This window comes from Bombus impatiens, unplaced genomic scaffold (assembly GCF_000188095.3).
Source record: "Bombus impatiens unplaced genomic scaffold, BIMP_2.2 scf_0264, whole genome shotgun sequence".
NCBI lineage: Eukaryota > Metazoa > Arthropoda > Insecta > Hymenoptera > Apidae > Bombus > Bombus impatiens.
The window spans coordinates 1,289,854-1,304,054 of NT_176683.1; the positions used below are offsets into that span (position 1 = coordinate 1,289,854).

A 14,201-nucleotide genomic window follows, 5' to 3' on the forward strand; every position below is an offset into this window, starting at 1 on the left:
TGATCCTCGTTCCAAAAAATAATTATTTTGTGAATCATTGCAAAATACGAATGACGCATTGATAGAGAGTAAACACGTAAAACTCTATGCACATTTTAATCTCAGTAAACAAACAGGTAAAATTGAATTGCTTCAATGGAAAGTTCTTCATCTTCATTCCAACTAGCAATTGTTATATAAATACAACACTTATTAGAAAAATTTGAACGGTGTAAGAAAAATTACGTTAATGTGTAATGCTGTTATTGAAATGCATAATGTACCTTTCAAAACTGAAAGAAGAATGGACGTTACGAGAGACTCGTGTTACTTACTTTTTCGTCTTTGTGTTAGGAGTGTTCTCGACAATGTCGTCTTCTTCACCCGAGTGTTCGACGTCCTGGATATTTCAAAGCAGAGAGTGAGTATTTCAGACTGCAGGATCTTGTTTATCTTTAAGTAGCGGATGGACGATAAAAGTTATCAATTAAGCACCGTGAATAATACTAAAGCACGAAGCTTTCTAAATGATTGTTTTGAATTACGTGAAATTTCAAAATTACGAACGAGTGACGCTCAAATGGAAATATCGAATCATTTTTTAAATTAGAATAATTAAGCGGCGGGTGGTTGAAGAGGGGTTAAAAGAGTTATTCGAATTTGGCAAAGAGAAGCTCCATAATCTTCTAGACAACTTTTAGGTTTTTCTGTGAAGAATTTATTAGTTTACAGCAGTCTTTTCAGTTTTTTATAGGAATCTTCCATAGAGAATCATCGTCATCCATTTTTATTTATAGATCTTCACGGTCAGTAGATTATTGAGATATTCCTTAAATCTTTTTTTTTAAATTTGTATACAATTATAATTTGCGAATTGAATAAAATTATTTTGAAATGCATACAAATTTTAAAAGTAATATTAGATTCGGAATGACTATAGCGTCTGACTATATACGGTCTTCTTCTACTCCCTTTATTAAATTTCTCTTTATAATTAAAGAAAAATAAATAATTTAGATTAATAAAAGACCTGAAGTATCATATTCTAAAATAATACTATTGCACTACAAATAATTAGAAATATTGCACTAAATATTACTATAAATTTTTCATTTGTCCCACAAGTAAATATATCATTTGACACTTCTTATAATTTCAGAAAAATGATAAATTATTTATTATTTATTAATTATAAATTATAATTTACCGATACTAGAACTTCGCAAATTTTGTGAAAAATATGTGAAACTCTTTTAACATCACCGTTTTCTATACTTTCACCTAAAATTTTAATGACTCTATGTTAATCATCAATTTTCGAAACTCATATACTTCCCGTTCACGTACAAATCAATATAAATCTATACGTATATGAATCTTTCATAAAAGATGAAGAGACCAACCTTTCCATCTGCGTTTGAGCACTTCTTGCTACGCTTCGGCGTCTGTAGAATCTTCTTTTCCATTTCCAAAGGCACGTTAGAATTTTTATAGTTTTTCTCAAACAGATCCATCTCAAATTGTTTAATCATCAGATCATGTTGCGTGATGTCCATCAAAGAATCATGTTCGGACATATCCTTAATTGTAGAATTGCTCACACTCGCATTCGTTGGATGCTTTTGAGAAGAAGAAGTCATTGATCCCTGTCTCAATGATTTATTTGAAATACATATGGATTCGTTGCCGGATGACTTGAATGAATTTTCTTGTAATCTATTCTTCCTCGAACTCTCATTAACCACATTTACATATACCGGAAGTAGTATCTCTTCATTCTCATTGTCACTATCGCACAATGCACCAGATATTTGCTGGTTATTATTCTCCTTATCAGATCCATTAGAACGTACGCACAGAACATCTTTACTCGACGAATAAGAACTTTCAACACACGATCTTGCTAATTTAGATTTTCTCTCGTAACTATCTATCTCCAAACACTCGACCGATTCTCTTCTAGATTTTCTGTTCTTTCCATTATCGTCCTCTATAATGACTTCTTCATAGTCTGCATTTGCTATGATATCGTCGTAAGTATCCGGCTGTATGAGTTCCGTTGTTTTGTTTCGTATATTTTTAATTCGATCTATCGTCAATTCAAAATCAGGCGAGTCCTCGACAGCAATCGACGAATTCTTAGGCTCCAAACTCTTCCTCCACTTGGATCCACTGAAATTGGTTCCTTCGTCGCTGTATCTACCAGCGAAGTCTAACTGCTGTCTACACTGCAGCGTAGACAGTTTGTTGGTAGATTTGTCACGATCTGACGAGCCAGACTTCAACGAAGCGTTGTCTTTAACCGCGCGAGACGCATTCATCAAATTAGAGGAATCACGAGTTTGCTCCAACTTACCTTTCTTTTTGCACCTCTCGTCGACCCAGTTGTGCACGATCGCGTTCCACTCTCCGTCGCTAACTTCAGGAGAAACGTCTCGTTTTCGCTTGGTCGTTGGAGAGACGGCTTGAGAGACAATGTCCGGGGAATCAGTGCTTGAACTGGCGATTGGCAAAATTCTCTTAAACACCTTCTTCTTGTTTCCTTCTTCTCTGGCTGCAATATTTGAGCTAGAGCTTACCGGCACGATTTCCGTGTCTTTGCTGCTAGGATCAGAGGACTGACAATTTTCGCCTAAATTGGTCTGGAAGAATGGGACTTCTTTGTCGTCGTTCCTAATGCACGTGACCTCTGACGAGAAACTGTGATTGGAGCAAACGTCCTCCTCGTCGCTGACTATAGACTGTCTTTTCATTCTATTAGAGAACTTGTCTTGACTATCAAATCTCTTCCTTTTTCTCACTGGCGTACGGGGAGAATCGGATTGATCTGACATGTGGAAGAAACCTCCAGAGACAGAGACTTTGTTGGTCTCTGTGTCAGGTTCAGTTTCCTGGATCAGCTTCTGGGTCTGTAAAATGTCGATTGGGGGGGATTTTAAAGAGAGGAACTGTAACTGGGAGTCATTTGCTGATGGTATCATCTTTACGGTATTCTTGGTCGACGTATTATTCGATTTAGCATACTGTTCGTCACATGGTAAGAGATATGGTTCTTTATTTCCACTCAAAGATACCAAGAGTACGTCTATATCTGGAGATTTATTCTCAACACTGTCAGGGATCTCAACAACTGAAACAATTTTCTCCTGAATTTCTTGAGGCTGATTTTCTTCACGATGATCTATCTGATTATTGAAGACGATCGCTTCAGTTACAGTACTTACTGTCGCGACAGGTTCTGCTTCTTTGCCTTCGTCCTCATCTATTATCTGTGTATCGTTCAACGCGATTAGTGCATTGTTACCAAAGCCATCTTGAATTGTATTATCCAGCGTGTCCAATATATCAATCGGATTACACGGTCTTTGTAAATGGAACCCTGGATAATGGCCCACCATCGCTTTCCGTTTGGTTGTTCCCAGATACAAGAAGGGAATTCGTTTTCTGCGACGCTTGAAAGTTTTCCCTAGTTTCCTGAACGTGACCAGGGACACATTGCACCCGCTGTTCTCCAGCCTCCTGTTTGCAAACTCGGTCGAAGTGGCAGTCAAGCCTCTGACACGTTTACCATCCAGTTTATCATCTGTAGAAGCTCTAGGTTTCTGTGTTCCAATTGCTTCCTCCGGACTTCTCTTATCTGCGCCAACGTTTCCATCAGCCTGATCACTTTCACGCTCAATCTCAAATCTCAAGTCTCGTCTAACAGCCTGCAGACCAACACGAGAATCAACAATCGGACTGGGAGAATTATTCAATTTAAACTCTGTACTTTTTCTCTTCAGAGACAATCTTTTGCGATGAGGCGTTGAAGTTTGTAAGTTTGAGGTAGAATCAGCTTCATCGATCATCGTAATCTTTTTCGTTGGTGTCGGAGAACAATTTTCCTCATTACGCGATTCATCAAGCAGATTCGGTCCGCCTTGGTCACTGTTTGATTTAACTAGCGACGCTTGAGAAAATATCTTATCTCGATCGTAGAAAGGCGTATCGAATGGATCGACGTGTCGCTTTGTAGGGAGCATCGTTTCCTCGCCATTATTCGTTTGGTCCGCTTCAATGCCAGCTCGTGAATCCTCGTATGTTACGCCGATAATCGTGTTCATCTGACAGGTGTTCAAATATCGAATGTGTACCTGCCTACCCTCTTCTAGCGTGATAAAGGACGATTCAGTGGTCGACTGAACTTTCTCTGACATCGATCTATCTTCTCTATCCCCCGGGGACAACGCATCTCTCGCGTCAACAAAATCACTTTTTGCCGAACTTTTCTTCCCGTCGTCGAATCTTTCGTCCACGGCGACATTCGCGACGTCTTCAGCCATCACCGACCCCTTTCTTTTCCTCGTTCGTCCATTACCTATGTCGTCGACAACTTTCGGCTTCGCATTTTCCTCTTTGTTCAGGTTCACCGTAGCTTCATTCACTGACCGAGATTTTCCCTTGTTCTCGATGCTCACGTTCAAGGATTTCAATCTCTTCTTCCTCGTGCGCATCTCTTTGCCAAACTTCTCTACAGAGGACCAATTCTTCTGCATGCTGGACAACATGTCACAGGGTGACGTCCTGTTAACGTCTATGAATTTCTCTTCGCTCTTTTCCTTACTATCGTCAAACGATCTCGTCATCTTCGACGTGCTCGGCTTCGGATTCATCGTATCAAAGTCCAGCTTTGACGAAGCAATCGCAGTCTTCGTCTCCGTAGACGTCCTGCGATCGCTCGTATTGTTCGAATCGCTTTCGTTATTCTCGCTCCTCAAAGATGTCCTTCGAACCTGTCTGACAGGTTGACTAGCGTCATCCTTCATCCTCGTATCAACGTCTTTGTCAAAATTGTCGATCTTGATCTGTGAATCGTTTTGAGAAACTGACATAATTAACGTGTCGTTAAGATCACATGTTGGAGACTGTACGATTTCAGTTTTATAAGGACTGTCTAACGTTTCCTGCTTGGACAGATTCTCCAGCCAGGTTGTTACTTTGCCCTGTGACTGATTCTCGTCTAGAGAATCATTCGACTCATTTAACTGTCCTATGCCAGACAAACCACATTTTGATAAGTATTTTGTGATAGCGCCGCCTTTCTTCTGCGTAGATTTCGTTCTGCTTTTCTGTGATGTCAGGTTTTTTCGAGGTCGACCTCTTTTTTTTTTGGAAACGGCTTCCTTTTGTAGACTGGTGTCCACGTAAGAACAGCTCGGTTTGATCAACTCCTTTGTGTCACATCTACTGAATTCGGTATTACTTGACGATTCGCTTTGTTGCGTGCAGCGTGGTCTCGATAAATGAGACAGTACTGAAAAAGGTATTTTGGATTTATCACGGCCTTGATAAAGTTTATGTTAGAGAATCACCTGGGCTATTTAGGACCGTACAGAGTTTCTTCATATTTATCGGTAAGAGAGTCTTGGTTCACAGGCTGTAGTAAGTAGTGAAGTACGCTATTTTAAAGCTTTTCCGAGATATTGTTAATATAGAATGTTCGAAATTTGTATTAAAATCTCTAGCAAAGTATCGTCCAGCTTTAAGCAGAATGAGGAATTAACCAGGACAACACGTTTTAAATTTGCACTAAAACCTAAAGAACGTTTCAAATTTTCATTGAGGTTCTAGGTAGAACGATTAACTCTTGATGAAAGTATGAAGCAGAATGCTTTAAAATTTTTATTAGAATTTATAGGGAAATGTCCCTCATCTTCATCACGAATTGAATGTAACATTAATTTTTGACTGGAGGTAAAGACAGAAGTTTAAATTTTCCTTTTGCCGAAGTCTCAGATAGGGGGATAAATTATTTCAAATTATTAATAAGTTTTAAATCCAATAAAAAAATGATCATAGAATTTTATTATGAAATTAACTTTCCAATGCTGAGGGATATTCAAAATAATTAAAATAAAAAAAAAGAGATATAATACATTTTTTTGCCATTCTCAATTTCCTAAATCAAATTATAATCATTTTGGATCAATTGCTCGAGAAAAAAGATTTAAAGGAGGGAATTGGAATTTTAATATTTGCAATAAATCAATTTGTACTTTTGAACACTCGAATCCTTGAAACGCTTGTAGAAATGACAACCTGTTTAGAGAGAGGAAATTATTATGATAGCGAATATCAAGTGCGGAAAGTCACGCGTCGAGGCGTTCGATAGCTTCATATATTCCGTTGATTGTTGTCCACATATAATTTAATTACTGCGTATAATAAATTTATCTTGCAGTGCAAACATTCTTTATTTATCTTCTTCCTCGTTATCGCGACTAATATATTAACGCTATTCTGTATTTTACCAATTTTAAGTAAATTTCCTAATTAAATTAAGGCTGAAAATTAAAATTCTGAATTTTTTAGGGAACTAAACAATCTTGCAATTTATTTGCAAAATTAAAATATATTCTAGAAGTATTAATAACTTACTAGGTCGTGCATTCGAAATATATGTACCTCGGAATCTCTTTCCAGCCTGTAAAGTCCACTCATAGTGAAATTCAAGGAGATTTGTTTGGCTTTACAGAAACTCATGTACGTGTATGTACATGTAGCAGAGAATGCAAGCACGTTAATGCATTTGAGAAAAGTCAGAGTTGAGAGCATGTCACAGCAAAGAATATTAGAAAATTGACCTATGACCTGTGTCTCGCGAAGCAGGGCATGCTGAGCTGCTTTTTTTTATTATTAAATATGAGTAACTTTCAAATTAAAGTTACTCGAATAACAGCAAGTACGTATATCTTTATAAAATTAAGAATTTAATCAAGAATTTAATCAAGCGCTTTAATTGTTCCGATAAAAGCACACTTTTGTTACAGAGATAAAATTTTAAAAACGTGTTCAGAGTCATTCTTCAGCTTTACAGAACCGAATTTGATCGGTATGGCAAATTTGGTTTTTCATTATTAGTAATAGAAATTGGTTATTATTTATAGTTTCAATAGAAACGGGTAATAAAATGAGAAGATAATAAGAAAACAAATAGAAAACTATTATTTTCAAAAACTTCCCTGTTCAAAAAACTAGTATTTTTTAATTAAGTCCACGTTCGAAACAAGAATGTAAATCGATTGCCAATTCTTGAATAAAACATTTTCCTATCGTCTCCCATGTTCTACATAAATCATGCGAGTAATAAAGCATTATGAGAATCTAGAGGAAAGTAACAAAAGATGAACATTATGAATAATATTTGAAAGCAACAAAACTCAGCAAATTCTCTACGTTCGATCGTATACCAGAACGTAAACGCAGAGTGCTCGTAAAACGTTGAAGTTTTGGATACCATCGAGATGCGTTGCTATACCAAAGAACACTAGGACCTAAATTTTTGAAAACATTCGGCTACACTACAGGTGAAACAGATAGGCAACTCGAGTGAACATGATGTTGTGGCACATGTACCAGCACGTGTACTTTAAACTTCATGTTTTACTTAAGACTGCAGGGAAAAAAGTTTATCGCGGAGGAACGTTAGTTCCATTTAAACGTATTGATCTGTGTTGAGAAATTTATCGTCTTCCCGATATTTCTTCCTCACGAATTTTTCCTACCGTTTTCTATTTAACAGGACGATTGATATAAATATTATATTTGAAATTTCATAATCGAAATTTTTTTCTTTTTTGAGCATAAAAATTATAAGCCAGTCATAGATAAGCTCCGTTTTAAATCATTATTATTATACAAGATCTTTAAAAAAAGAGGAAATACTTCTAAAGAGTTGTGTTATGAGAACAACTATACAGAAATTTCATTTGCATTTATGATAATAGAACTTTGCATACAGAAGGTATTTGTTTTGCATATTATATTATGTGTAATACTGTGTACGTGATAATATATTTATTTTTTTCATGAATAGAAATTTGATCTTGTGTGTTATATCGTGTATTGCGGTTGAGAAATAAATTACACCATAAAAATCAATGTGAGATATATTGTAATGTACGAAATTCTCGAATTTATCGCTCAAATATAGCAATATATTATTGCAGCGTTATTATTGGATCAATTAGGACTGTTTATAGTGTATTAAGGTGATTATTATATAAGCCTATTATTTATATAATTAATTACATATAGAATTATCTTACTTACGATTATTTATATAACTAATTATTACAAAGGTATTCCTCATAAAAGATAGATTTTCGTTTTTTTGCAGAAAGGTGTGAAAAATAAAATTTCTCTCCGCTTTCAAAAAATATACGAACGTGTCACTTTTTTTACTTCAACATTCTATCATCTTCTTCCAACGAGTATACTTGAATACCAAACAAAATGAGTCATCTACTATAAATAAGTTTGTCTTCATCTAAATATTTTCTCCAATATCATCAATCAGAAATTATTTACAACAAATGTGCTCAAATAATTTTTCATCAAATTTTGAATATTGTTATACTATTATACGCTTGTAATAATTAACAATCTCTTTACTCAATCAGTATTTTTATGTCGAGTGTTTTGATCGTACATTTTTTATTTCAACGACGACATGTAATAACAATCTTATTTATAAAAGAATGTAGTTTTCGAACATCAGATATTATCTACGAAATATTGTTATTATCTCCTAAATAAGGCGAAAGTACTTACTATAGATGCCTGAATCCGATTGCACCGCTTCGATTAGTTTCTGCAGTCCATCGATGTATAATATCATGTGTTCGTCCTTAGAAATGCTGCGACGCTGTATAGCACGGTTGCAGAGTGGACAGAGAGCATTTTTATTTTGCAATAGCGTTTGAATGCACTGGCGACAGAATCGATGCCCACAAAGGGTTTTCACTGGCTCAGATATGGTATTCAAGCTGGAACAGAGAGGCACATAATCCATTATATAAGCAAGCTTTGAGTATTTCAATAATTAATAATATAGAATAAATAATTAAATAAATTTAGTAAAGACAACAGTATATGTTAGGATATTTTAAATTCACAAAATTATTTATTTTTGAACAATTCATAATCAAAATGAAATATCTAATAATCACTGAAGTAAAAATGTAATGCTATAAGATCAATAAAACTTGATAACAGATTCTAATAAGTTGAGTATATATAATGTTTGATAGACGAAGGTCACGAAATGTATTTGCACACTATTGTATGCATTTATATAGTAATTAATCAGGTCCAAGTATATTAAACTTTGTATCATTTACTAGTACTTTCATATGATCACAAAAATTTGATACTATGAAAATAAAATTTAGAACTTAATAAAAAGATCCGTCATTAGAAAATAAGAACAAATAATTCTTATTCTTACTGTATATAAAATATTAATTGCAATATAATATAATTTTTCAATAATATTTCAATACAATCATTTCTTTATGGAGAATGATTTAACGTCATAAAATACATGGAATCAAAGAACATTGCCTTTTTAAATAAAAGAATTAAATAATAGTTTTTTAAGTAACCTTTTATAGGTATATAAAAATATATGAAGAGTGTATGATCAAATATTTAAAGAAACTTCAGTTCTTAACTTTATATAAAATATCATTTGTTGAAACCTTAATTGTAGTCTTAATCTTCTTGTATGTATTATATCGCATTCTTTTATCTTTTTGTATATAGTATGCAGATATTATATTAGAATCAGAAAATACAAAATTTAATCAGTAATAGATAAGGTTTTATAAATGAGCAAACTAACTATATTAAAATTACATACATAGCGTAAAGGAATATAAAAATAAAATATAACTATCTCATTAAATGTATATTAAGTCGCTTTCATTCAGTCTAATTACTAACTAGTCTTCCACCATAGATACTGAAAACTATTATATTAATATAATAAATAAGCATGATAAAAGATTAATAATGGCCATGAATTTATTGGAGTCCATTTAAATGATGAGTTGAACAGTTTCACGTAATAAATTAAAGTCAATATGTCTTTAACAAAACAATACTTATGGTACAAATGGAATTAAAAGAAATGATTTTTTAAGTCAAGAAACTAAACAAATATACTTATCTCCTTCTATTTATTTGAGGTTACTTAAAGCATAGAACATTGAAAATACTGAGTTATAGGTATATAACCTATAACAGAAGTTCCCAAAATGAATTGAATCTTAACATGAACATTGATCTAACATGTATTACACATTATGCATTTCAAATGCATGAATTATTCGCTTTTAAGTTACTTCATAGATTTTGATATGACAATTAAAAACTTACCAAATTGTGCATTGTAAACATTTTTGTATATTTCTAATTTCCTCTGCTAGTTTTTCAGCAGTAATGAACACTTCTTTCATCATCTTTTCCTTTGTTACGAATGTCACATTGCGAATGTCTATCACAACTCGATTAAATTCATTTCGTTTAAATACATCAAAAGCGCGGGATCTCGTAAAACTTTTTCGTTCGATCTTGCCATTGTTATAATACAGACTACTTGTGTTATCAAATTGTCAACAGGTCTTCAAGATTTACTTTGACTTTAACCACGTGCTTGTGATGGCGCTGTGATCAATTAATCGATATATAGAATTAAAATTTTTTATTATATAATTAATATATTCAATGTATTTAATTCGTATTTTTCAGACTATGAATACTTTATGATTAATCTACTGAATTCGTATTCATGTTCTGATAAATGAAAGATTTGCATACGTTTGTCAAAATTTATCTACGTATATAGTTACTTTGGATATTAAGTTCGTTAAAACTTCATTGTAGTCATAGTCTAAAATATTTAATCATATCGTGTAATTAATGAGTAATCATACAAATCATGAAGTACATACAGTCACATTCAGTTTATAAAAAATAAAAAGTTTGTACTATTCCTTCATTCAGAATGCGATTTATCGATACATCCTTTGTATATACTTTTCAACGACAGAGTGCGTTGTTGTATCAAATTTCGATACTCGATAAAGGCGGGAAACCATATAGTAAAAAGCTGCATAATTGAACGGGTTTGCTGGGGAACGTAATCGAATCCTTTCGAATAATATTTCCAATTAATTCCATTAATTTAATAATATTTCCATTTGATTCCTGCTGATTAAACATCTTTGCAAAAACTGTGTTGTGAAATTGGTCGAGAATACGGTTTCGGCAAATCACATCGCCAAAGGTATTTCTTTATAATTTACTGATAGTATAACCTTTGTTTAATTTAACATTTCGCTTTTCCAATGACGCCATTGTTACGTTACAGACAAATATAATCGTTACAAAACCACAGGGGTAAACATGATAAATAGATTCTTGTTTTTGATTTTAGTCTCAGTTTATGATTAAAAAGGAATATTTTAATATAAAATAGCTAAAAATAGAAAAGAATCTGCTAATTCTAGCCGAAGATATAATCGTAAGAACAATTTTAATAACATAAGAATTTTAAAACATTGCTGTCATTATATAAGATAAGAAAAATATAACTTATCCTGTTTTTCTGCTGCAGTCTTCGTTTTAAACACTCGTTTAACCCGGTCAGGATGATTAATCAAAACCGAATACTTTTCTTTTACAGAGATTGTCGTGCAAATGATTAACCCAGCATCGTCAAGTTTAACCAACAGACAGAAAAGACGATATTCAGCGTAACATGAGCTTCGCAGAAACGACTTGTTGATGACGTTATGGGGTGGATCTTCCTTGCTAGTACTTTACTCTTTTGCTTATGCGGTAAGTCTTGACAACACAGTATATGAATATTATGCGATATATGTATTAACGTGTAATGGAAAAGTATCACAATTTTCGACGCAAATATTATTTTTGGAAGAAACAAACGATTGTTTTTGGTGCCAAATTTGAATTCGATGTTAATGGAAAGGTTATAATTGGTGTTTGTCCTTGCATTGGTGAGCATTCTTGCAAATGACTACATTTGATAACCATTTAACAACTGGTTACTACGTGAGGTCCATGTTAAAATTTCTTAAAACGAAAAGTTATTATTTTGAAAAATTTAATGCAGTCAAGGCGGATTCAAAGCAGTTGTAGTTCGTTCCTCTGGGATTAATTACGTGTACGCTGCGTCTATGCGATAAGGAAGTTCAGGAAAGGAATTACTGTTACAGAGTGCATCGAGAGTAGAAATTTTGTTATAAACACGGATAAAGCGGAAAACTGAAACCAATCTAAATTTTCCATATTTTAAGTTTCACTGAACCGTATAGCAATATATTTGCTTTTAAATTAGCCTGAATTTTTACCTTTGATGAATTTTTTACAATTATATATAAAAGTTAGAAAAACGTGTACTAGAATGTAGAACGATAAATTTTAATTTTTAAGTAATGGATTTTGTTTATTTAATGTGATTTATATATAAGCAAACTGTATAGCAGTAATTTTTTACCAGTGAAGCTTCAGTTGAGTTATTTTATTTTTCACTCGAAAAAAAGTATATGATACCGTACTTGGAATGATATACAATACGATTGCGTATATTTTTGACAGAGGAATACCAAATCACGCAAATCTATTTTTCTTCCAATATTTTGCGACATTTTGGTATGATGAAATTAATGTTTTTGTGTGACCATCAACAGGTATGCATTAACGGTGCCGTGAAAATTTCAGTGACAAACGTGCGAACGTTCCGGGTGAAATGAATTTCATTTCTATAACACTGCAAAATAGATTTTTTTCTTATCTTCTTAGCGGTTCTGCATGCAAATAAACTGGCACTGAGAGATTCTAGAGACCCGGTAAATTTATTCGGCGATTATACTTATCGGCATGGCAAACGAGGCATAACGATCTCTTTGTATGAAAATCCAAGTTACGCTAGCGAGAAACTTTTCTTTATCGAATAAATTTACTTGGGAGCGAAATCAACTGCCCTCGCAGTGATTAAAGGAGCACGATCCTATCTACCAACAACTTTCCTCCCCCGACTTACCTCATTACGGTGTGTACACCTAACGACTTTGTAAAGCGTCTTCAACTTGGTGGAAAAATATGTCGCATATCTTTGTACGATTTTTTAATCGAATTTGTATGTTTTGGATATTTTACAAAAGCTCAAAGCTATGAAATTTCCCACGTGTAGCTCTTGTATACATAAAAATCACTTCTCTTCGACTTAACTGTACATGAAAGTTACATTACTGTTAACCAATTCCATTTTTCTTTTTGTTCGAATCAGAAAGATATACAAATACTGAATGTTCTACATCCAAAATACTCTTTGAGTACTCATTACTCTGTAGTACTCGTAATGATCTTCTCAAAGTTCAGCAGGTTCTTACTAACTAGTTAGTTGCACTTTACGTTGCTTACAGTTCCAAAGTGTCATATTGTTTCAGAAACTTATCCCAAATCTCACCTCCAGAACGATTATTATCGACTTTATCAATAGTTCAAGCACACTCATATACATACTATTGTTAATAGATGCACTAGTAACAGCTAGAGTAACTTCTCAACTTCATCACTTGTCTTATCATTCCTTAAGCTACTTAAATGAATGTTAGCTGTTCACTGCCTTAATCTCTAATACATTTCTGACACTCTGATAGATTTCAATATCGTAGATAAGAAAGAGTAGACAAGAAATAAAGATGAGTGAGAAGAAAAAAAGGGCGTGGGAGATGAATGAAGGTGTCTTTTATCAGATTCTACATTCCATCTTCACAGTATCAAATTCCATTAATCACATGAAAGTGCCACTAAATGATACCAATTTTTGATATACTTGGATCCAATTATATTCAGCACAATGGCGTATAAATACCTTTTGTAGTCACTGTATAAACTTGATATATAATAAAAATAGTGTATCTTAGTAATTGAATTATTAAATCCAAGATAATTAATGGCTAAACTCATAACAATCGTTCAAAGTAACAGTAGCAGGCTGAATTAAAAAATCATATTATCTTGTCAGTTTCTTTCAACAAACAAAAAAGATTAAATTATTATTTAACTTTCACAGCAATGAGTTAAGTATCTTCGCCTAATCATACAAAACTACCTACATATAAAACTACATATTAAATCTCATAACCAATTACTAAATCAAATATCAACCAACACCAATTATCGTAAAAATCGTCAGATGTATACACCGTCGTAACAGCTCTCTTTTTAACTTGCTCCCTCGATACGAAGGCGATCCCAAAGATATTAACCCAAAAAGTGTACAATAATAATTTGATCGGCGTATGTTGATTTTTCACGCTGCTTTGGATAAAAAAAGCGGCGGGATTGCCGTTGCCACAGGGAGGTGGCGG

At 33.5% G+C, this 14,201-nt stretch overlaps 2 protein-coding genes across 3 annotated transcripts in view; one reads left to right on the forward strand and one right to left on the reverse strand.

Moving 5' to 3' along the window:
* Positions 1–10,447, reverse strand: part of LOC100740095 (breast cancer type 1 susceptibility protein-like) — a 39,250-nt gene extending 28,803 nt beyond the window's left edge. The window contains exons 1-4 of one of the 2 annotated variants that reach the window (XM_024367010.2): positions 10,180–10,447; positions 8,572–8,786; positions 1,383–5,272; positions 315–379 (exon numbers count right to left, since the gene is read on the reverse strand). In XM_024367010.2, coding sequence (XP_024222778.1) covers positions 315–379; positions 1,383–5,272; positions 8,572–8,786; positions 10,180–10,262 — 4,253 coding nt within the window. In that variant the 5' untranslated portion in view covers positions 10,263–10,447. The remainder of the gene's footprint in view (positions 1–314; positions 380–1,382; positions 5,273–8,571; positions 8,787–10,179) is intronic. The other variant, XM_003488785.4, reaches the window with a different exon arrangement.
* The window catches only part of LOC100743139, a 93,405-nt gene that overhangs the window by 68,939 nt on the left and 10,265 nt on the right, over positions 1–14,201 (forward strand). The window contains exons 3-4 of the mRNA XM_033320270.1: positions 11,489–11,643; positions 14,168–14,194. Of these exons, the coding sequence (XP_033176161.1) occupies positions 11,598–11,643; positions 14,168–14,194 (73 nt within the window). The 5' untranslated portion in view covers positions 11,489–11,597. The remainder of the gene's footprint in view (positions 1–11,488; positions 11,644–14,167; positions 14,195–14,201) is intronic.